The sequence below is a fragment of the Phascolarctos cinereus genome, unplaced genomic scaffold (assembly GCF_003287225.1).
Source record: "Phascolarctos cinereus isolate Bilbo 61053 unplaced genomic scaffold, phaCin_HiC Scaffold_5;HRSCAF=322, whole genome shotgun sequence".
Lineage (NCBI taxonomy): Eukaryota > Metazoa > Chordata > Mammalia > Diprotodontia > Phascolarctidae > Phascolarctos > Phascolarctos cinereus.
The window spans coordinates 375,229,824-375,253,455 of NW_027555958.1; the positions used below are offsets into that span (position 1 = coordinate 375,229,824).

The 23,632-nt window shown below is 42.7% G+C and overlaps 1 protein-coding gene across 3 annotated transcripts in view; it reads left to right on the plus strand.

The window, feature by feature from the left end:
* FCMR (Fc mu receptor) overlaps positions 1-23,632 on the plus strand; it is a 27,391-nt gene continuing 3,759 nt past the window's right edge. Inside the window, exons 1-7 of one of the 3 annotated variants that reach the window (XM_021002950.2) lie at positions 2-172; positions 5,412-5,744; positions 7,753-7,972; positions 9,443-9,570; positions 11,273-11,458; positions 13,099-13,154; positions 19,576-20,815. In XM_021002950.2, coding sequence (XP_020858609.1) covers positions 136-172; positions 5,412-5,744; positions 7,753-7,972; positions 9,443-9,570; positions 11,273-11,458; positions 13,099-13,154; positions 19,576-19,701 — 1,086 coding nt within the window. In that variant the 5' untranslated portion in view covers positions 2-135 and the 3' untranslated portion in view covers positions 19,702-20,815. Of the gene's footprint in view, positions 173-5,411; positions 5,745-7,749; positions 7,973-9,442; positions 9,571-11,272; positions 11,459-13,098; positions 13,155-19,575; positions 20,816-23,632 lie in introns of those variants that run through there. The other 2 variants (XM_021002949.2, XM_078156356.1) reach the window with 2 other exon arrangements.

The following is a 23,632-nucleotide window of genomic DNA, read 5'->3' on the forward strand; positions in this document are numbered from 1 at the left end:
GTTTCTAACTTTTGCTCTTCATCAGGACCAGAAGCATCAGTCTTAGAGAGTGAAAGTTTCCTGTGTAGGCTGCGTGTCCCTCTTCCTCTCTAGCCCAGGTGAGGCTGGGATGTGATCTATTCCTGCAAGGGAATCATGGAAGTCTTTTTCTGGATACTTTTCTTCTTACCAAGTAAGTGCTTCAGGGAAGGACCAGATCTTGGCTTTCTCCAGGGGTTGGGTTGCAGCACCAGAGGGTACCCTCCTGCTTCCCTTTCAGATAACTTGAGAGGTAGCATAACTTTGTGGATAGTGTTAGGAAGACCTGGGTTCATAACCTGACTCAGATACTTGCTAACGATGTGACCTTGGGCCATTCACTTTACCTCTGTCCGCCTCAGTTTCCTCATCTATGAAAGATAGAATAGGACTCGATGACTGCTAAAGCCCTTTCCAATCCTAAATCTATGCCTTTGATATATCTTTTCCCACTCTGGCCAGAATTTGACCCTCCTGATGAATTATTATTGGCTAAAAATTTAAGAATTTACCCCAATTTGACTTATTGCCATTCTGATGAAGGTCTCTTGGTGACTGAAAAGTATTCAGAACCTAAAGGAATTTAATGGTGGAATTCTAGGTGGTAAAGCAGGTAGATGAGGAAAAAGATGTTGGGAGTAGGGATTTGGGAATAGGGGTCTCCTGGGCATTCCTCAGAATAGAAGAGATGACCTCAGAGATTCCTTCCAACTCTAAACTTCTGATCTTGTGCTTCTATGCCATATAATATTCTATTTCTCATGGGGAAAAAAAAGAGTGAGTTGGAAAGGAGGACCATTCGTCCTTGGCCTCAAGGTTAAAGAGGGTTTCTAATTTCATATTTATAAGCATTTATTCTCTCCCTTCCATTGTCCCACCCCAAAGTAAACAATTTTTAAAACTCAAAAGAAATAAACAAAACCTCACAACAACTTGGCCAGACAAATAGTCTGGCAAAACTAACTCCAACATTGGCTATGTACAAAATCACCTTTCATTCTGGATTTTAAGTAGCTTGCTTTTCTAGCAGGAGGTGGGTGATGTTTCATCTTCAGTCCTATGGACCAACTGTTTATCATTATATTCATCTGAGTTCTAAAGTTTTTAAAAGATATCTTTCTTTTGCAAAGATTATTCACTTAATCCTGTTCACTTCTCTCTACACCAAATCATAAAAGATCTTCCCAGTTTCCTCTGAATTGTTCATTGTACCATTTCTTATGGCACAACATTATTGCATTTTGTTCATATACTGTAACTTGTTTATCTATTCTTCGATAGGTCATTCCCTTAGTTTCTAATTTGGGGCTACTATAAAGAGCTGCTATAAAAAAAATGGAGGACATTAGCTGAGAGCTCCCTTTTCTCCTTATCTTACATCCCTCACATCCTTTCCACCCCTATCTCCTCCTTCACTTCTCCCATGAAGAGTAGGCCCTTCTCTTTGCCAAGGCCTTCCATATGGCCAAGTGAGCCCCTTTTATGCCGTCTTCTCCAGCATATTGTTCTTTCTATCATCCCCACTCTCTCACTTATCTTAAATCATTCTGTCTACTGATGGTTTCCCTACTGCCTACAAACATACTCATGTTTCACCTATCTTCAAGAAACCCCTCACTTAATCCACACATCCCTGCTAGCTAGGCAGCCCATATTCTCTTCCCTTTTGGTGGCTAACTTCATTAAGAAGGCTGTCTACTTTCTTTCCTCTCACTGTCTTCTTAACCATCTACATACAGTCTGGCTTTCAACCTCACTATTCAACTGAACATAATGTCTCCAGTTACTAAAGAACTCTTAATTGCCAAATCTAGTGCTTAGCACAGTGCCTGGCACACAGTAAGTGCTTAATAAATGTTTATTGACTGACTGATTGACTGACAAATCTAATAGCCTTTTCTCAATCCTCATCCTTGACCTCTCTGCAGCCTTTAAGAGTGTTGATTACCCTTGTCTTCATCATGATCTCTCCTCTCTTGGTTTTTGTGAAACTACTCTCTTCTGGTTCTCTTCCTACCTATCTGAATGCTTCTTTCAGTCTGCTTTGTTGGATCTTCTTCCAGGTCATGTCTGCTAACCTTAGGTGGCCCCCCCAGGCTCTGTCCTGGGCCCTTTTTTTTTCTTCTTTCCCTACTGTTTCATTTGGTGATATCACCAGTGCACATGGGTTTTATTATCATGTCTATGCTGATTATTCTCCAATCTATTGATCCAGCCCTAACCTCTTGGCTGACCTCCAGTCTCATATTTCCAATGGCCTATTTGACATCTCCAACTAAATGTCCTGTAGATATCTTAAATACAACATGTCCAAAACTGAACTCAATATCTTTTCCTGCCAATCCTTCCCCTTTCCTAACTTCCCTATTATTATTGAGGGTACCATCATCCTCCCAATCACCCTAGGTTCACAATGTAAAGGTTATCCCCAACTTCTCATTTTCTCTCATCCCCTATATCCAATGCCAAGGACAGTTGATCTTACCTTTGTAACATCTCTCACATATGCCACCTTCTCTCCTCTGACCCTACAATCACCTTGCTGCAGATACTTCCAGCCTGGACTATTGCAATAGTCTGCTGCTTGGTCTTTCCCCACTCCAGTCCATCTTGCATTCAGCTGTCAAAGTGATCTTCTTACAAGACACTCTATCTCACAGCTCTAGGCATCTTCACTGGCTGTTCCCCATGTCTGCATGCTCTCCATCCTTATCATTACCTCCTGGCTTCTCTGACTTTCTTTTAATCTAAGCTAAAATCCCACCTTCCCCAAGAAGACTTTCCCGATCCCTCTTAATTCTAGTTCTTTCTCTTTGTTGATTATTTTGAGTTTATCCTGACATAGCTAATTTGTACATAATTGTTACATATTATCTTCCCCCCTCCCCAAGACTATTAGCTCCTTGAAAGCAGGGACTTTCTTTTACCTTTCTTTTTACTCCCAGTATTCCCAGCCTACTACACAATAGGCATATTAACTCTCTATAAATATTTTTGTACATATGAGTTTTTTCCTCTTTATTTGGGTGATAAACTTAGTAGTTTAATAATCTTTTTTAGCACAGTTTCAAATTTCTTTCTAGAATAACTAGCTTATTTCACAGCTGCACCAACAATCCATTGGTGTGCCTGTTTTCCCACAGTCTCTCCAACATTTGCCATTTTATCAGTCTGATGGGTAGGAGATGGAACTTTGGAATTGCTTTGATTTATATTTCTTTAATTATTGGTGATACGGAGAGTTTATTTTTGAATACGGTCAGTGATAGTTTGGATTTCTTTCTTTGAAGGAGTCTTTAACTTAGCAAAGAAAGAACTATCAATATTCAAGAATGATATATATGTGATGAATGGACATGTGTATGTATATAACACAGCCTATTGACCCTAGAGTCAGGAAGAACCAAGTTCAAGCCCTGCCTCTGACACATAATAGCTGTGTGACCCAGGACAAGTCAATTAAACTCTTAGTTTTAAATTTGAACTCTAGTTTGAATAAAGTCACACTTCCACTATCAGTACAAAAATGTGCCTTCCTCCCACAATTCCTATAACAAGAGCTATTTTCCTCTTTGCAATCCATCATCTGGATGATGAGTATGAGTTCCCTTTTTTTGCCTTTTTTTTTTTAGTGAGGCGTTTGGGGTTAAGTGACTTGCCCAAGGTCACACAGCTAGTAAGTGTTAAGTGTCTGAGGCTGGATTTGAACTCAGGTCCTCCTGACTTCAAGGCCAGAGGTCTATTCACCGTGACACCTAGCTGCCCCTTGAGTTTGCTTTGATTTGCATTTTTTCTGTTATTAGTTATTTAGAACATTTTTATATGGTTGTTGATAGCTTTGATTTCTTTGAGAATTATCTGTTCATATCCTTTGAGCATTAATTTTTTGGGAAATGGCTCATATTGTCATTTTTTTTAGCCAATTTTTATATATATTGCATGTTAGATCTTTATTAGATAAATTTTCTGTCAAAATCCACCCCCCCAATTAATGGTTTCCCTTCTCTTTCTAACTGCATTTGCTTTTCATGTGCAAAAGCTTTCTAATTTTATGTAACCAAAATTGTTTACTTTATTTTTTATGATCATTTCTGTCCCTTGTTTAGTAGAATTTTTTTATTTTGCTGTAGTTGCAAAACATATCTCCTTCCTTTCTCAATCAACTATTTTTGTGATGTGACTTTTTGTATTTAGGTCAAATATCCATTTGGACTTTGTAGTGGTATGTAGAAAAAGGTGTTGATCCAAACCTAATTTTTTCCAGACTGCTTTTCATCACTTTTCCCAGTGATTTTTATCAACTCGAGAGTCTTATTCCAGTGGTTAGTGGTTTTGAACAGTATATTATTATATTCAATTGATTCTAGTTCTTACTTAACCTTATCTGTTCCACTGATGAACTTTTCTATTTTTTGAAGCACTGCCAAGTTATTTTTAATGAGTATTACTTTATAGTACAATTTAAGATCTGTTATTGCTAGACCCTTTTCATTCACCTTTTTGTCATTCTATGCCCTGATATTCTTGACCTTTTGTTCTTCCAGGCAAATTCTGTTATTGTTTTATCTAGTACTATAAAATAATCCCTTAGTAGTTTGATTGGTATGGCATCAAATCTATAAAGTAATTTTGGTAATGTCCCCATTTCTATTATTTTTGCACAGTACAACCATGGACAATTAACGTCTCTCAAATTATTTGTCTTCCTTTATTTCTAGAAGGAAGAAAAAAAGGAAGGAAGGAAGGAAGGAAGGAAGGAAGGAAGGAAGGAAGGAAGGAAGGAAGGAAGGAAGGAAGGAAGGAAAGAAGGAAGGAAGGAAGAGAAAAAGAAAGAAAGAAAAAAGAAAGAAAGAGAAAGAAAGAAAGAAAGACAGACAGAAAGAAAGAAAGAAAGAAAGAAGAAAGAAAGAAAGAAAGAAAGAAAGAAAGAACGAAAGAAAGAAAGAATTTTGTTCTTTCATTCATATAAGTCCTGGGAGTGTCTTGGTAGATGGACTTCCAGATACTTTATTCATTCTGCAGATAATTTGAATGTAATTTCTTTTTCTATCTCTTACTGTTGAGTTTTATTCACATTATACATAAAGGTTATTGATTTTTTGTGGATTCATTTTATATCCTGCTACTTTATCAATTATTAATAATCTTAGTTCACTTTTGGTTGGGTCTCAAATCCTAGAGACCATCTCATGGCTATCATCATTATATCATTTTCAAATATGGACTTTAATTATTATGTTTGTATTTATTCCATGGCATTACATTGCTTCTTTGGAGTGAATTACAGAAGGAGGACTATATTGTCTCAAGATTAATGTCTGAGTCCCTGAGGGGCAGGACTGAGACTGTGTTGGAGCTAATACTTTCTTTACACTAATTCTGTTTCTCTGCAGTCTCAAAGGCTCTGAAGACCCTTGGAGAAATAACGTTGTCTGGAGAGCTGGGAGAATCCATTGACATCAGGTGTCCATTGACGGAACCATCACAGAGGTATTATCTCTGTCGGGAGACTACGCCCAGACTGTGTACCACGGTAGTGTCCACTACACAATTTGTGGAGTCGGGCTATAAGGGCAGAGTCTCACTGAAGCTGCTCCCTAAGGAGAATGTGTTCCTGGTAGAGCTGAAGAAGCTGAAAGAAGAGGACAATGGCAACTATGCCTGCGGAATGGGCATGAATACAGAGAAGGGGAAGACCTGGAAAGTGATTCTCACAGTCACTCCTGGTAGGTGTCCTGGATGGTTGGAGACACTCATCTCCCAGGAAAGCAGATGGTATCTCCTTTCCCACTTGTAAATGTGAGGGCAACCAAATACTTGGATGAGGTCCCTCATTCTTTCAGACCAATGTTTCTAATCATCAATTCTCCAAGCTAAAGCCAGGAGTGAATGGGGAACCTGGATAATTGGGATGCACAGTAATCCCCAAGTATCATTTCAGCTACCAGTTTCACTTGCATCTAGCCTGAGATTTTCTTCTCAAGATGCTCATAAGGAGCAAAGTATATGCCCTTTATCGCTTTTACTTATTTTCTTGAGGAAAAACAAGTAAATAGGGGGCCAGCCAAAGGTTAATGAATAGGATAATATTGAGGAGGAGGTGGAGGAGGATAGAGAGAAGAAGAGTAGGAGAGAAGAGAAGGAAAAAAGAAGAGCGAGAAAAGGAATTCAGAGGAGAAAGAGGTATAGAAGAGGGTTTTAACCTGGGGAGAAGAAGGGAGAGGAAAAGATGAAGGAAGGGAAGAATTTAGGGAAAAGAAGGAAGAGAAGAAAAGGAGAGAAGAGAGTAAGAGGAAGAGGAGGAAGAATAGGAGAAGGGAATCCATAAAATACTATAATCCACAGTCTAGATGATTAATCCTTAAAAATTATAATTGATGGTGTGGGGGAGAGGAAGAGAAGGAGGTACAACGAAAACAAGTGTAAGCTAAGGTGTGATATAAGCAAGAATATCACAAATCTGGCTCATTACTTTAGAGTTATACCAATTGTAGCTTTCATGTGCCTCTTCTTCTTTCATCCCATTCCCCTCCTGTCTTCCTCACTTCTGTTAAGAGGGGTTGATGATCAGAGGGAACTTCCCCCAATCAACAGCCCTCCTTATTTCTTACACTACCTTGTAAGAGATCCCCTTCTGGGAAGCCTCTTTCCTCATCCAGTTCCTTTTCTTCTGGCCCTATGTCTCCTCCATGTACATTTCTTTAGTTTCAGTGGGCTTCATGCCACCCCACAGAGTATCCCGTAACTCTCTTTTCCCATCCCCTCCCCTACCTCCCATATTTGCTTCCCTTCCTCTAGCCAAAATATACAGACCTCATTCCCATGCCCCCAGTGCTCACCATGTCATCCTTCCCCCCTGAGCTCCCACAGAATACAACCCATTCAGGGAGGAACCGGACTTCTTTGAACCCCTTCCACCTCCCTGGTCATGGATATCCAATGAGGCTTCTTCTTTGCCCACCACCCGAGGTCAGGTTTGTTAATCCCATGGGGAAAGAAGTGAGGAAGGAAGAGAATGAGGATGGATGGAGATGGAGGAAGCAGGGGAGAAGGGGGGAAAAGATAGAAAGAGGAGGGCAAGGAGATGAAGATAGAATGGAAGGAGGGAGGGAAGAGGGAGAAGGGAAAAGTAGGGGATAAGAACAAGGAAAATTGGAAAAGAGGGAGGAAGAGGGAAAAGAGAAGAAATTAAAAAGAGGGGAGAAGGAAGAGAGAAAAGGAAAGAGGCAGGAAAGGAGGAAGTAGGAAAAGGGAATAGAAAGAGGGGACTTGCACTGTCCCATCCTCAATATCTTGTAGGGCCCAGGATAAGCAGATGTATTTAATTCTCAAAGGGGCTTGTAAGAGAGAGTTGAGTCACTGATAGGCCTTTCTTTTATGAAAAGCTAGCCATCTCCTCTCACCTTCCTGTTCAGTGTCCACACTTGACACAGCCCAAGCCTCAATCCCTGATTGCAGTGACTAGATATCAACACTAGGGGGTGGTGTGGTGGATGAATTAGGAGCACCATTCAGAAAATGGTGTCATTCCTTTGAATGCATGGTTGAGCAGAATAGAACCAGGACAGACATCTCCAGTCCAGAGTCTGGGTCCTTTACTGGTTCTCCCAGTCTCCTACAAGGCTCATTTGTATTTGTTGGCCACACTGGCTCTCCAGGGATCTATAACAAGCCTCTTATAACCTTGGGCTTGGCAAGCAATTGGCATTGCCATTTTCCTTAATCTCTCAGCAGCAAGCACTTCAGCACCAACGACCCCGCCATGGCAAACCCAACCACCCTTGGACCCTTCTCCTACCAGCTCTGTCCTGTCTCAGAGAACTACCTCAGCAGCAGCAGCAGCCACCTCCCAGACCTCCGGATCCTCTGTGGTCTCACAGACTCTATACCTAAGGAAACTACTCAGGCCCTCCACTGTCAGTTATTCTCATCACACCAGGCTACAGGGTGAAAGGTAAGCCCTGGCAGCTCATCTGAAAGCAGGGTCAGGGTCCTATGTGATTTGGGACATATCATGGAAAGATCACTTCACTCACTCCAGTGCTTAAGACCCCTCCCTAAAAGTCTGCCCTGTTAGAGCTGTCTCCAGAAGGCAGCTGTGGAACATCTGATTTAGGGAGTAAAATTATGATGACTGTGACAACAATGATGAGCCTTTATATAATGATTTACATTTATTATCTCATTTGATCTCATTTCACCATTAATAAGGATAAGATCACTAGTTCCCTAAAAGAGTGCCTAGAAGAGACTGAAGGAAGGACCAGTTCCTTTGGGTGGGAAGGGAGGAAATAAATATTTATTATGCACCTACCACGTCACAGGAACTGTGCTAAGCACTTTACAAATATTATCTCCATTATTATAGCACCCAGTTCACAGTTGAGGAAACTGAGGCAGATAGGTGAAGTATCTCGCCCAAGATCACACAGCTAATAAGTATCTGATGGCACATTAGAACTCTGGTCTTCCTGAGTCCAGGCACTATGTTCTATCCATTGTACAACCTAGCTGCCTCTAGATGGAGAGGAGAGAGGGAGGTCAAAAACAGCAGATTGTCAGAGATAGAAGAGAACTTAGAAAGGTTTCCAGAAGGATTCTCCAAAGAAGAGAAAGGCATGGCATGACTCCCAGAAGTACAAAGCTTTACCCCAAGGGCTCTATGATCAGCCAGTCAGAAGATGGGTCAAATCCCACCCTCTCCAAGTTCGTGAATCGAGAGGTCTCTCTCCAACACAGCCAAGCTAATCTTCACTCATTATAACCTAGCATTCTCCTCTACTCCATCTCCTTCCTCTGCTCCATGGGTTCCCAACCTTTTCTCTTCTGAGCCAGCCACTTAGGGCAGTTGTAGCCTAACCCCAACCCGGCTGCCAACCTCAGCAGGAATGCAGATGCCATTGGGAAAATCTGTCCCCCTCCAGCAGAGCCAACAAGAAAAAAAAAGTGTATTGATGGGGTTCAATATCAAAAAAGCTTAGGGACCACTGATCAAGGGCAAACCCCTTATTTTTCAAAGATGGAAACTGAAGCCCAGAGATAAGAAATGATTTGCATAGGGTCAAACTAGCAGAACTTAGCAGAATTGGGGTTGGAACTCAAGTCATGTGATTACAAATACAGTACTCTTTCCATTACACCATGTCAAGAACTTGGGTTGTCTGGAACTGGTGAGATGCTTCAATGCGGAATTGGGCAGAAAAAGGCAGTAAATGAGAGTACGTGTCACAGAAGATTTCTGACTATTGGCATGCTGGCAAATTTGGATTATGTGAGGATTGTGGGGATGGGGTAGGGGCACAAATTTAATTCTGCAAAAAGTCTTAACAACTGTCCTTAGGTCTTGACGACATCCAGTATTCCTTGCTTAGATCCACCTGCTTCTCTATACTCCCTTATCTACCACTCTCCCTACCCTCTCCAGTGCCTCCTACTTTGGATCATCTGTGAGAAAGGATGGCGCATTTCACATCCTGATCCCGGCCACCCTGGGCATTATCTTGATGATGCTTCTAGGAATGGTGTTGGGAAGATCATTGCAGAAGAGGAGAGGTAAGGGCTGGGGTCTGATTCCTGAGGAAAGCAGTGTTGTAGTGCCTGAAGATATATATTAGACTACCTTCTGCCCTGCCAAGTCAAGGAGCCATTGTTGGGCCAGGAGTAGAGTTAGGGGCATAATATCTACCGTGTGCCAGGCTAGGTTCTAAAGATCTAAAGACAAAAATAAACCAGTCCTAGTTCTCAAGTATCGTACCTTCTAATGGGTAAAACAACTTCTACATATATAGCTATACACAAAATTCAAATCAAGCAAATGCAAGGTAACTTTGGGAAGAAATATAGCAGCCAAGATGGGGTAAGGGTGGGGAGACACCTGGAAAAGCAGGTGACATTTGAGCCAAATCTTAGAAGGAAACTTGGGTGAAAGAGGTAAAGGCAGGCAAAGACCTGGGGAATTGGCCAGGAAAAGAGAAAGAAGGAAGAAAAGTAACCTTCTGAGTCTTCTCTACTTTTCCCATCCCTTATCATTCTGTCAGGGACCTCAGAGATCATCTAGTAAAGGGGTTCTTAATCTTTTGTGTCATGGACCCCTTTGGCAATCTGAGAGAGCTTATGGACTGCTTCTCAGAATGACATTTTTAAATGCATCAGATACATAGGATTCCAAGAGAAACATTAAAATAAAATTATCAGACTATTTTTAAACAAGTTCATAAATCCCAAGTTAAGATGGTCCAACATTAGGCCTCTCTTCAATGACCTTCTGGCTTGGTAAGATCTGACAGAGCTTGTGCTCTGTGGGCCTATCCTTTGAGGCCCCTGGTCCACTTCTAGGCTATGATGAGGCATTGGAAGAGGATTTTGGTGGGAGAGATGACTATGGTGTGCATTATTACATGACAAATCCTCAGAGTGGTATAAAACAAAATGGTATAGGTGAGGTCTGAGGAGATCAGGAGCCTTGATGGAGAATTTGGCCTTTGAATTAGTCTTTAAATCAGGGATCCTTTACCTTGTGTGTGTCATGGATCCCTTTGGCAGTCTGGTGATGTCCATAGACCCTTTTTCAGAACAATATTTTTAAATGCATAAAACAAAATATGTAAGATTACAAAGGAAATAAATTATGTTGAAATAAAGATGTAATTTTCCCCATCCAAATTCATAGACACCCTGAAATCTATCCATGTATCATCATGGATCCCAGGTTAAGAACCTCTGCTCTAAAGTATGGGCACAAATTCAACATATTGCAGCCAAGCTCTGACCCACACATACCCCCACCTTGTACAGCTCTGACCAGATGGGTAGAGTAAGGGCCAAAAGAGGAAGGAATTTGGGAAATCTGAAGTTGGCTTCATTTCTGATTATCCTTGTTCCTTTAGAGTTCTTAGAAGACTATGGGAGAAGAGATTGGTATCATCAACTCTTAGACATCTACCTACATGAGCAAGGCCTGCCATCCATTTACCCGGGATGAGGCCAATTGGTTAAGATCCTTCTTAGGAAGGAATGTCTAAAGACTTCTATAGCTATTGATCTCTTTTCCTCTCTCTCTCCTCCAGTAATTGCATTCAAATCTTGGCTCTGATACTTGAGATTTTTGACCATGACTAAGTCACTTAACCTACCTGGGCTTCATTTTCCTTCTTTGTAAAATGAAGGGCTTGGACAAGATGTCCAACTTAGTCCAAGGAACTAAGGTCCCTTCCATCTCTAAATCTATGACCCTGTGATCCTTCTTCCTGAGAAGCTCTTTCTAGGAGGATCAACAGATTGACTATGAGGCTGAGTACTCTGGAGGCCTCCCAGAGATCTCATTCCCACCTGCACCGCTCCCACCAGAGGCGCCTCCACTGGCCTGTCTCTAATAGACTCCGTTGTCAACACAACATCTACAGTGCTTGGCCACGACAAGTTCAAAGAACCAACCAGAATGGTGAGAAAGGATGGGAGAACAATTTTAATGCCCTGGAAAAATGGAGTGAAATTTGTCCAGGAAGGGAGGGGAGAGATCCTAGAACAGCACACTCTATGGGCACTGCTGAGGATGCCATTGGGGGAGGAAGAGATAAGAGGGCAGGGTGGACAAGTGATGAACTCACCTGGGATCATCTTTAAGGAAAGAAGGGAGGAAATGCTAGGAGCTTCCCATTTATTTGATAGTATTTTATTTTATTTTATTTAAAATTAACAAATACCAAATAAAGAAGCAGAGACAGAAAGAGACAGAGCAAGCATTTCCATATACAAAATACAACAGAAAAAGAGGATTATATATAAAATAATAATAAAGAATATAATAATAAATGTAATATATGATATAATAATAAAACAACAATAATGGATTGAGAGATGATAGATGATAGCATTGATGCAGTGCTTTGAGGTTTGCTATGTGCAGATATCTCATTTGATCCCCACGATAACCCTGCATTTTATAAAGATGCTTCAATGACCCTTTTTTATTTCTTTTCTTCCTATCACTACATTATCACAATCTTTCCTCTCGCCCCTAAGCCCTTCCCCCAATAAAAATCATAACTACATATTTTAATTAAGTTTTCTTGCTAACTAGGTGCTAAAAAGCAGTGTATTACAGTGGATAGAGAGCTAATGTCTGAACCAAGGAGATCTGGGTCCCGGTCCTACCTAGGACATATCCTAGAAGTGTGACCTTAGACAAGTCATCCCCAGGGCACTAGACAACTCTCTTAAGACTACAAAGAAAGTGCCAACCTGCAATGGTATGAGGTCTTTCCTCTTCCAGGAGTCCTGTATAGGCATGAAATTATAGGTCCAGTATCCATTTCCGACCAGAGGCTAAGATGAGGTGTTTCTATGCTGGAGGAAAATGTCTGCCAATCCTTTGACCTTTGATATCCTGGGACAAAGCCTGGTTCAATCTGCCCTAATTAAGGTTTTTAGAGGGGCATCCTGTCATAACACAAAGGTTAGCTGGTAGCAGGCAAAAATGAAGAGGAGTGGCAGCCTTGGGGCTATCTAGAATTCATGTAGATGGCTCCCAGATCAGAGTTTTAATCTGAAGGCTGCTTGGGCCTATTTTCCTTCTCCCCAGATTCTGTTGAAGCTCTGTCTCTGGTGCCTTGGCTCTGTCTGGCAATCAGTTGACAAGAATTTAGAAACTGAGGTCAATATAAAGTACTACACAAACTTAAAAGAGCTACATAAATGTTAGTAGTATCATCATCATCAGTGATTTAAGTGTCTATCATATGCCAGGCAGTGTACTGAGTGCTAGAGATACAAAGACAAAAATTAAACAATTCTGGCCCTCAGAGAGCTTATAGTCTACCAGTGGAGATTTTATATAGATATGTATATATCTATACACATATATGTATATATCTATACATACACATACATATACACACACATATATGTGTGTGTATGGGTGTGTGTGTGTGTGTGTGTGTGTGTGTGTGTGTATGTGTACAAAGCAGACCCCAAGGGACTCTTTCTGCTGCCATAGTTCCTTCCAAACACAGAGTTGGGAGATGGGACTCAAGAGGGAGAATGTTGTTAACATTGCCTCACTTCTATCCTATTTTCCTCTAGGTGAGCAAATGCCTGCCAGAGGCCCCAGAATTGAAGAAGCTTCTACTCCTACCCAGGTGAGCACTTTAGCTCCTCTGCTAATGCCCTGCACCTACAGAGAGCCATTATAACCCTTATCTCATTCAATCTTCACAATAGCTTTGTTGGAGGGTGTTTTTTTCCCTCTTTTACACATAAGGAAAATGGAGGCTTAGATTTTTCTTAGGCTAGTAAATGGCAATTGCCAGGATGCTAATATTTGTAAAGTGCTTAAGACAGTACCTGACACATAGTAGGTGCTATATAAATGCTAGTAATTGTTATTAAGCATAAAATTTAAAAATTGGAAGGGACTGCATTGTTCACCTGGTCTACACCATATTGGAAAGAATCCTGCTCTAACATCTCTGATAAGTAAGGGATCATGTAGGCTGTCCTTGAAGATCTCTAGGGTGGGGGAACTATCACCTCTTGAGACAGCCCGTTCCACCTGTTCAGGGAGAACTAGCACCTCTGGTGTAAGGCCTTGAAGAACCCTTTTCAGGGTCACTCATCTACCTTTGGTGGCCACCTGGCACCCAACTCTCACTTTTGGCTCCAAGAAGCCGTAGCATTTGCAGCAGCCACACCCCAATAAAACCATCTCAGCAGATGGGCTAAACTAGGTTGAGGGTAGTTAACAGGCCTCAGAACTGTTGGTGAGTTAGGGAGATGACTACCTCAAGCATTGTTTCAATGGCCATGAAGGTGGCAGAAGCAAGCACTACAGAGTCTGGTGAGGCATCAGAGCCACCAGGGTCACCCACTGCATCTTGGACCATTGCCAGTTTTCCTGACTTCTGTCTTGCCAACTGGACTTTGATGACTTTGGGAGAGAGAATGAGGCTGATGACTCTGTGCAGCTCTGCCTCCTTTAAATCCAATTCATGAGCAAGCCAAGACAACACTCTGTGATGTCATTAATCTTCTTCAAAAATGAAGGATGAACAGTAACTCTAATTAATTTTTAGGGAGTTGTTGGTGTTTTTTTTTCCCTGATGTCAAAGCTAAATTTGCCTATCAACAATTTCTATCCATTCCTTTTGGTTCTTTCCTCTGGGAGCAAACAGTTCTAATTAAAGGGCCCTCCAGTCACAGCGCACAGGTGAGCTGGCAGTAGGCAGAAATGAAGAGGAATAGCGACCTTTGGGATATTTGCAAGTCAGGGGATAGCTCTCGGGTCCAGAGTTCCATCCCAAGGCAGCTCAAGCTCAAGGCTTTCTTTCTTCTTTCCTAGTCCTTTAAGTCTGGCTCCATTCAGCAACCAAGCAACAAACATTTCTAAAACGAGACAAATATAAGGTGCTGCTCAAACCTTAAAGACAGCTTTAGAGCCCCGAAGACAGGCAAGCATGTCACATTCAGTCCTGACTCATAGAAAGCTGCCCTGCTGCAGGAAGCCTCAGGCGCAGGAGCCATAGGCTGTAAGTGAGGAGAAAACTGAGGCCCAGAGAAGTGATTCGTCCAAGATGACACATTAGATCCAAGGCAGAGCTGGCATTTAAACCTGGTTCTCCTGATGCCTACCTAGACCAGTGCGCTTTCTGCCCAACTGAGGCCTCAAGTATTATCTCCTTTGGTCCTCATAGCAGTCCTGCGAGTCAGGGGCTATTATTATCCTCATTTTACAGATGAGGAAACTAAGGTAGACTAGAGGTAAAGTGACTTGCCCAAGATCACAAGGCTCCTAACTCTCAGAGGCCGGATTTGAACTCAATTTTTTCTGACTCTAGGTCCTGACTCTATCCACTGCATCACCTAGCTCCCTTTTTCTTTTGGCATTTGTCTGATTGTGGATGGGGACCCTTATTTTCTGTTAATTCAGAGGTGGGAGAAACCATCTAGGGTCATATTCAAGTAAAAAGCAAACTAATTCAATTTATTTTCTTTTGAGAAATAGAAAATAATCACTTGATTATCTTTTAAAATTAATGGGAGAGATGTATTTAATTTGACTATATTTAATAGCCTAGGCAGCTAAGTGGCACGGTGGACAGAGCACCAGCCCTGGAATCAGGAGAACCCAAGTTCAAATCCAGTCTTAGACACTTACTAGCTGTGCGACCCTGGGCAAGGCACTTCACCCTGTTGGCCTCAGTTTCCTCATCTGTCAAATGAGCTGGAGGAGGAAATGGCAAACCACTGCAGTATCTCTTCCAAGAAGACCCCAAAGTGAGGTCATGAAGATTGAAGCGTGAACGACTGATAACCTCCTGTGTTTATGGGCCCAGGAGAATTTGCATTTTTAAGAGGATCTCACCTAACACAAAGACTGTGTCACAGGCCAGTGGAGATCATTTCTGAGCAGGGGGATTCCTAGGCTGGCCCTCCAGATCACCTCACTTACTGGGCACCTGTATATTTCACTTGCACGTAAGGCAGACCCTACTGGGAGCTGTCTGGGAACTGAAAGCATGAACAGAAACAGTTTGATCTTCATTTGCATACATCTGCTGACTTCCTTAGTTCAATGGCTATGGAGGCAAAGCTGGGCTCTACCACTCATTGCCAGTGTGGCCCCCATCACTTCGTGTCTTTGTACCTCAGTTTCCTGCTCCGGAAAATAAGGGGGTTGGACTTCCACATCTAAACTTATAGTCCCATCGTCTCTTAGACTTATAGAATCTTAGGGCTGGATAGATCTTGCTGGCTCAACCTCTTTATTTTATGGTAGAAGGAATTGAGGCCCAGGAAGAAAAAGAGACTTGCCCAAAATTACCTAGAAAGAAGATGCAGAACAGAGTCTGAACTCAGGTCCCCCGGGTCCTGGCTCAGTGCTTGCGGCTATACCATATTATCTTCTTAACAGAAGTTGTGAACCCCCTGTGTCTGGAGCATCTGAGTTGCTTTCCAGACTTGGAAGAGTTGTAGCTGCTGCTTCTCCCATCCCTGATGGACTCACTCCTGGCCTCTGGTCACTTTCTCCACACAGTGGCCTCAGGTTGGCCACGTGCTTCTCAACCAGGAAATCACAGTCATCTCTCAGGCCTTGCTTCCCTCCTTTTCTCTTTCTCACACTGCCTGCAACCAACAAAGAGATTCCCTTGAAAACTAGGCACAAATTCAACTTTAGTCACCTGATTTTCATTATGGTGCTTCTTTTCCTTTCTAAAATTCTGTTGACATCTTTTGTTTTGCTATCACCCATATTTCCCAATATTTCCCTCCCCTGACCTCTCCCAAACAGCCATCCCATATAACCAGGGGAGTGCTAGTAAACATTTAACAACTGGCTCTCTGGGGTGAAAAATACGCACGTCACATACTTTTAAGTTAAAACTACTTTATCAACATTTTCTCCATCTCTTTCTTAAGTCTAGATAGCCAACAAAAAAAACCCAACCCCTAATTTATAGAATTTGCCAATTTCTGAGGTGTAAATGCTCACACTGAACATTTAACAACCAGCCGTCATGAGCCAGAGCAAGCTGGCTCCAGTATACTCCTGCTTCTATCAAGGAATAATAAAAGAGAAGAAAATAGTTCAGAAAGCTAACCAATGCATCAACCAAATTTGACTCTGTATTTGGCACCAAAGTCCAGTCCTGCCCCCATCTCTACAAAGAAGGGAGAGAGGTATATCTTCATACACCTTCTTTGGAGTCAAGCTTGGTCATTACAATTTCCCAGCATTCTCTTTTGATTATTTTCTTAGTATGAGCATACTGCCAGGCATACGAATTAGGAAACTGAGGCTATGAAAGGTGAAGTGATTTTCTTAAGGTGATTCAGCTTCTTAGGGAATCTCCTGACTCACAGTGCACCACCAGTATAAATCCTCTTTTTAAAAGGTGGAATATATTCTAAATGTGCTAGGGAGCTTCCTAATTAGAAGTTGTCTGTGATGAATCCTTCCAGGAAGCAAAGAAATGCCCCCAAACCAAAGTGATTGCTAGCAGTATTACCTCTGAGGCAACTACTACCCAAAGAAAGCAACACCCAAACAAGGCTGCAGTCACTAGCATACATTCCCTCAAATCCAATGTGTAATTCGTGATGTGGAAATAACACAGGAAGTCATTAAGACAAATTCAGTTAAATGGGAGGGAGAATTAGTTACTGCAGTGCCTTAGAAGCTGGAATTTCATCATTGGAAGGGACCTCAAAGGCCATTTGGTGCAACCCATGGGATTTGGGGTGCCAGGCTCTTTCTGTTCCATTAGAAGGGGACTTCTTGAGATACCCTGCCACCCACCATGGGAGAAAGAAGGTAGCACTGGGAATGTTCTTCCTTTTTGCTAGGGATAAGTGATACTACTTAAGAAGGAAGAAGAGTATGCTGGGAAAATAGAAAGGGAAGAGAAAGAAGGATGGAGATGGGATGAGGATATTTTTATAGAACAAAAGGGAGAAGATGGACAGTCTGCAGTCCAGTGTCCCCATAGCTGCCCACATCCTGAACATCTTTTATATCAATCCCCAGTAACTCTTTGAATTTTCGTTCCCTAACTCCTTCTTCGTGGAAGGAGTAAGTTTTTATACTAATTTTTGAGACAGCTAGGTGGTAAAATGGATAGATCACTTGGCCTGGAGACCTGAGTTCAAATCCAGCTTCAGACACTTACTAGCTGTGTGACCTTGGGCAAGTCACTTAACTTCTATTTGCCTCAGTTTCCTCATCTGTAAAATGAGGATAAAAACAGTGCTTTACACTAACAGATAATAACAACAGCCTGGTACTGTTATAAGGATTCAATGTGATGAGATTTGTAAAGTACTTAACATACTCCCTGGCACATAGTAGATGCTATATAAATGCTAGATTATTAATTTTACACCCTGGGGCAAAGTCTTCATCACCCCAGCCTAGTTATAGTTCTGCCTTAAAAATATATATTTTATACATTTGCATATCCTGGGAATGGCTTAAAGGGAAACACACATATCATGAAAAGACACTACCTGTTGGTTATGGCTTCCCAAACACATCATCTGTACCACGACTTGCATTTCTGTATTTGCTTCCCCAGCGCCAGGTACATAGCAGGTGCGCAGTTCACACTTGTCGGTTGATTGACCAGTAGCAGCACGTGCCTGGCCCAGGGTTGGAATCTTCAGAGCACCTTACCGATAAGGAGCTCACACTGGGAACTGATATTCTAAAGATCTCTTAGGCAATCCAATCCAGTGAATATTTATTAAGAGCCTACTGGGCAACCGGATGGTGAAGTGGATAGAGCACCAGACTTGGAATCAGGAAGACTCATCTTCCTGAGTTCAAATCCAGCCTCAGACATCTTACTTGCTGTGTTACCCTGGATGAGTCACTTAACCTTGTTTGCCTCAGTTCATCATCTGTAAAATGAGATGGAAAAGGAAACGGCAAGCAACTCTAGTATCTTTGCCAAGAAAACCCCAAATGGAGTCACAAAGAGTCAGACAAAACTGAAGAACAATTGAACAATAACAAAAAGCACCTACTATGTGCCGAGCACTGTGTGGATAGGCTGTGTATAGCTTCTCTCCCAGGAGGGGAATGCTGCCTTCTCTTGGTATCTCTACTGTGGCCTCTGAAGTCCCCTCAAACTGTCTTTTAGCCTTTTCCAGGAATGAATACCTCATTAGCAAATTTCCTAATGCACTATACCATACCATAGGAAAGGCGGCGCCTGACTCAGTCCGACTTCCTAATTACTTGCCAAGAAGGTAGATATTTGAATCATGTGTCATGCAATACAGCCCTGGAGGGATAAAACTTTCTTTGGCTCTAGTCCCTAGCAGCCTAATGTCTGGTAATTTTAGAAACCCAATTCCTTTTAAGGCAATCCCCTTCCTGATTGGGTCTATATGTTTTCTAGATTCCCAGGGTAGGATTACCTTCCCTGAAGCAGGCTTTGGAAATCCCCAGGACATCACTGAGCACAGAGGCCAGTGAAGGTTCCTCATCTTCTGGAATCAATCAAACAATCAACAAACATTTATTACACACCTCTTACTATGTGTTGGGCTAATCGGGGGTGGGGAACCTGCAACCTCAAGGCCACCTGTGGCCCTCTATGTCCTCAAGTGCGACCCTTTGAATCTAAACTTCACATAAAAAAATCTGCTTAATAAAAGGATTTGTTCTGTAAAACTCAGACTCAGTCAAAGGGCCACACCCAAGGACCTCAAAGGCTACATATAGCCTCAAGGCCACAGGGTCCCCACCCCCGGGCTAAGTGCTAGAAATATTGTGCCACCCCCCCAAACAAAAAGCCAAAAGTTCCTTCCTTTAAGGAGTTTGTGTTCTAATAGGGGAGAAAGCACATACATAAATTTATAAGAATAATACAGAACAGAAGGAAAGTAGCTGTAGAGGAAAAGGTACTAGTTGTGGGATGGGGAAAGTCCTCCTGCAAGAGATGTCTTAAAATGGCGAAAAATTCACAGTTCATAGGCCACATGCTCTGTTGCCCTCTAGGGAAACTGAGCCTCTGTCACCCCACTCAGTCCATGTGATGGTTCTTTGGTTGTTCTTAGGCTTCTAATACTGTCCAGGAACCGGTCCTTGTGAAGAATGAATACATGAGCACCTATCACCTGTGTTGTGCTGAGCCAGAAGACTGTGATTCACATGATTACATCAATGTTTCCTGCTTGACTTAGATGCCCAACTGCCCTCCAGACCTGGGCTTCCATGCCGACAAGGCTTGCCGCTGAGCTGTCCTCAGAACCGACTCTGCTCTATTTCTGGCACATTCTGCATGCCCACCCCAGCTGTTTTCCCCAGGTGGAGGCAGGGGCTCTGTCTTCCCTGAGCACAGCCCATTCATACCCCAAAGCTTCTCCTACTCATCTCTGAAGGCCACTTTGCTTCCATGGAGGCTAGCAGTTAATAAACATTTATTAAGTGCCTACTATGTGCTAGGAACTGTGCTAAGTGCTGGAGATATAAATATAAAAAATAAGGTCAATGCCTGCCCTACAGGAACTTACAATCTAAAGGGGAAGCCAACACATAAAAGGAAGCTGACAGGAGGTGGGGTTAAAGGGAAGGAAAGATGGGAGAGGGGAGGAGGATGATGATGAGGAAAGCCAAAGTAGAGTAGCCCCTTGGGAAATGAAGAGATGCTTGGCCTGGGGACCTTCCTTAAATGGACGTTTGGGGAGGAGCTCTTGGCTCCAGGAGTTCTAGGGGTAGAAGGTACAGATGAGGTGTGAGAACTGCTGAGGAGGTCTAATTCATGGACCCTTTCTCCAGACTTTGGGCTTCTACAAACTGGACTCAACCCTGGCAATTCCCCTCCCTACTTTAATCTTTGTCTCCTTGGCTCGTTTTACCCCCATTCAGAGCTGCCTTTGGGAAATCTCATAGTATAGCTTGAATATAGCTCGCATCCAGGTATCAACAGATAAGGGTAAAAAAGGTTCCCAGGTTCTACATAAGCACCCAGTAACAAGGAATATATTGGATCTAGACCAACTTCTATTCTGCCTCCACAATAAATGCAGAACATAAATAAAGGATTCAGAGTAACCCATAAATAATGGGTCTCTCCCCCCATCTCTGGTGAGTCTCATTTTCCCCAGGGCCCTATATTGTCTCCCAGGCTCATAGCATCACTCTACGGCCTGTAGAGCCCTCAAACAAACAAGCAAAAAAAACCCAACTCGAATATGTTAAGCAGGCAACTCTCCCCTCTCCACATACATAAACAAAAATATTCTATTGAGTCACACTTTTATCCCAGAGACCCAAATAAATATTCAGCTTACAGTACTATATTGTTCAGTCATTCAGTACAATCTTTCTGACTCCATTTATTTTGTTTTGTTTTGTGTTTTTGACAAAGATGCTGGAATGCTTTGCCATTTCCTTCTCCAGCTCATTTTACAGATGAGGAAACTGAGGCCAATAGGATTATGACTTTCCCAGGATCATCCAGTGAGTGCTGGATTTGAACTCATTAAGATGATTCTTTATGACTCCAGGCCCTGTACTCTGTGTCCCATGGCTGCCCTTTTAGTACTGTACTGAGGGCTTTGATTCCCCTAGGAGGTAAAAGCACTTAACAGATACTGAACAGGTAACTCTCCTAACATTCCAGCGAGTCCCATTCATACAAAAGAGACACATAACATTCTCTAGCCTTACAGCGTATCGAGAAGGAAAATGAACGTGGGGTCGCATCAGACTGGTACCACCCAAATAAATCATATTAATTGTGTCTGCAAAGTTGAAGTCTCTCCCACCTTGTGGCTTTAGGACCTTTATCCCCTTCTAGGTATGGACACCACACATGTAATCCCCTCTTCCCCAAGAGGCTCCATTTATCTCTCCAGAGGACTGGGTTCTGCAACTTTTGAATCTAGGACTGATGGGAAGGCAGCCCTGAAGCTGGTACTGCCCTGGAAATCCTCCTTCCTCTGTCTAGGGGCTGGGCTCAGGAACTTCCATCACTTGGCTATGTGGCCCCCCTAGCTGCCTCTGCAAGGCTAGGGTCATGAGATTGGAGGCCAGGACCTGTGCTCTCCAGCCATATGGGTGAGAACATGTTCACCTCTGATATACCTGTGCCCCAAGGCAGCTGTTAGAAGTTCCCAGGGGCTACAGGTAGAGCCTGTGGGCATACACAGGCCCCCTTTGCTGCTCTTTCCCAGGATCTAGGCCCAATTTTAGTTTTTTGGCTTTCTCAGGATGTCTCAGTGATGGGGGCAGGGGCCCAAGCCAAGATCTTTGCCCCTTGACCCAAAGGGAATCTAGCTCCCATTTGTCTACAGATCCCAGCTACTCATCTCCCTTTGAAAGCCTTAGCCCTGCCTTTTGGCCTCACTCAGATGCCTTCCAGTTCCCTTCATTATGGGCCCCATAAAACACTAAAACTTTCAGGTTCCTTATTGACTCCCCTTATCTCCCTTCCTGTTCCTTCCATTATCTATTCCCATTGTCTATTCAATCTCTGAGACCTTCCAATTGGAATTCTCACCTCGACTCTTTTCCCAGACCCCTTCTCTGGCCACCAAAGTTACTTCAGTGTATAAAAATTCCACCCTGGCCCCCATTCATATGCTGAGAATCTCATGCCCAAAAGGCTGAGACTTTCTCGTGCCTGCTCATCCTTACAGGTGTCACCTGACCTAAGTGTTTTATCACTAATAAACTTTTCCTCTGGCTGGAAGAAGATTTGAGTTGAATTCATTCAGATAGGGCCCAGCGTTGTGATCTTGGGGGTTCCCAGCAGTAACTCCAAAACCTCTAGACCTCTTCATCAGGAAAAAGTAAAATCAGTAAAAAGGACCAACTTTGTAATTCACTCCTTTTGTTATAGGCCTGGCACAGAAATGGCTCTTTCAACAACAGTAAGCGCCAATCAGTTCTATCTCAGTTCATCAACACTGACTTGAGAACAGGTCAGATGGGCATGGGAGATAGAATCAAAACCATAACCTTCACCTTGCCTCGAGGTAACCTTATCAAATTGGACAGGGACCTCCTCTGATCAACCCCTACATCAAGTTATTGTGGTTCAGTCACTTTGGGCACGTCCAACTCTTCATGACCCCATACGGGATTTTCTTAGCAAAAATACTGCAGTGGTTTGCCATTTCCTTCTCCAGCTCATGTGACATTTGAGAAAACAGAGGCAAAGAAGGTTAAACAACTTGCCCAGGGTCTACCTGTCAGTCCATCCCATAGATTTTTTTTTTCTCCTGGGCTTCCAAAACAAGGTCAAAGTCATCCAGAGACATGTTGATTTCCTATCAGCTGCAGAGCTGAGTCCAGTACTGCTCTTAGAAGTAGAGATCACTCTGCCCTTCCCACTCTCTGGTCTACCTCTCCTCCAATTATCCTTGGTTGTTTTTCCCAGCTCTCCTATCTTTCCTCCCTAACTGAAAGCTTATTCATTAATGGAAAGAAGTTGTCAAGAGGCAACAGAGGCATTTTATTAACAGAGAATGGCATTTAAAGAACAGGCTGTCCCAGGGAGTGTGCTAATGTCAGCTGTCTGCTCTGGCACTACCATCTTCTCTGAGAACAGTCAGTGGAACAATGGATGAAACAGGAAATGAAGGGATCAAGCCTCTAAAAAAGGGGAATGAATTGCAAAGTTGGTTCTTTTCATTGCTTTTGGTTTTTCCTGAGAGATCCTGAGAAAGCAGAAGAGCTAAAATTGGACCTAGATCCTGGGGAGAGGGGAGGTCTCTTTGAACTTCATTGATTACAGTGAAGAGCCTGGACTAAGGGTCCCAGGCATGGGTAGTCTAGGCTTTCAGTGGGAAGATCTAGAAAAAATGTAGACTACCCTAGCCCAGTGTTACAGCTCTAACAAATGCACCAAGGTCAGTCTGCTCTCCAAATCTTCAACTTATAAAGGTCACAGATGTTATTAAATTTCTGGTAACAAACCTCCAGTGCCCCAGGCAACTCTCCAAGACTATAGATTGTGGAATACTTGGTGATCTGCCTAAGTAGTTGGAGTTTCCTCACCTGGAGTCCTCGATGACAATTAAGTCATGGCAGGGGTGGGGGAGGGGAGAGGAGGAGAAGAAAGAGGAGGACAGAGGGGGAAGAGGAGGATGACAATCATTAAGATGT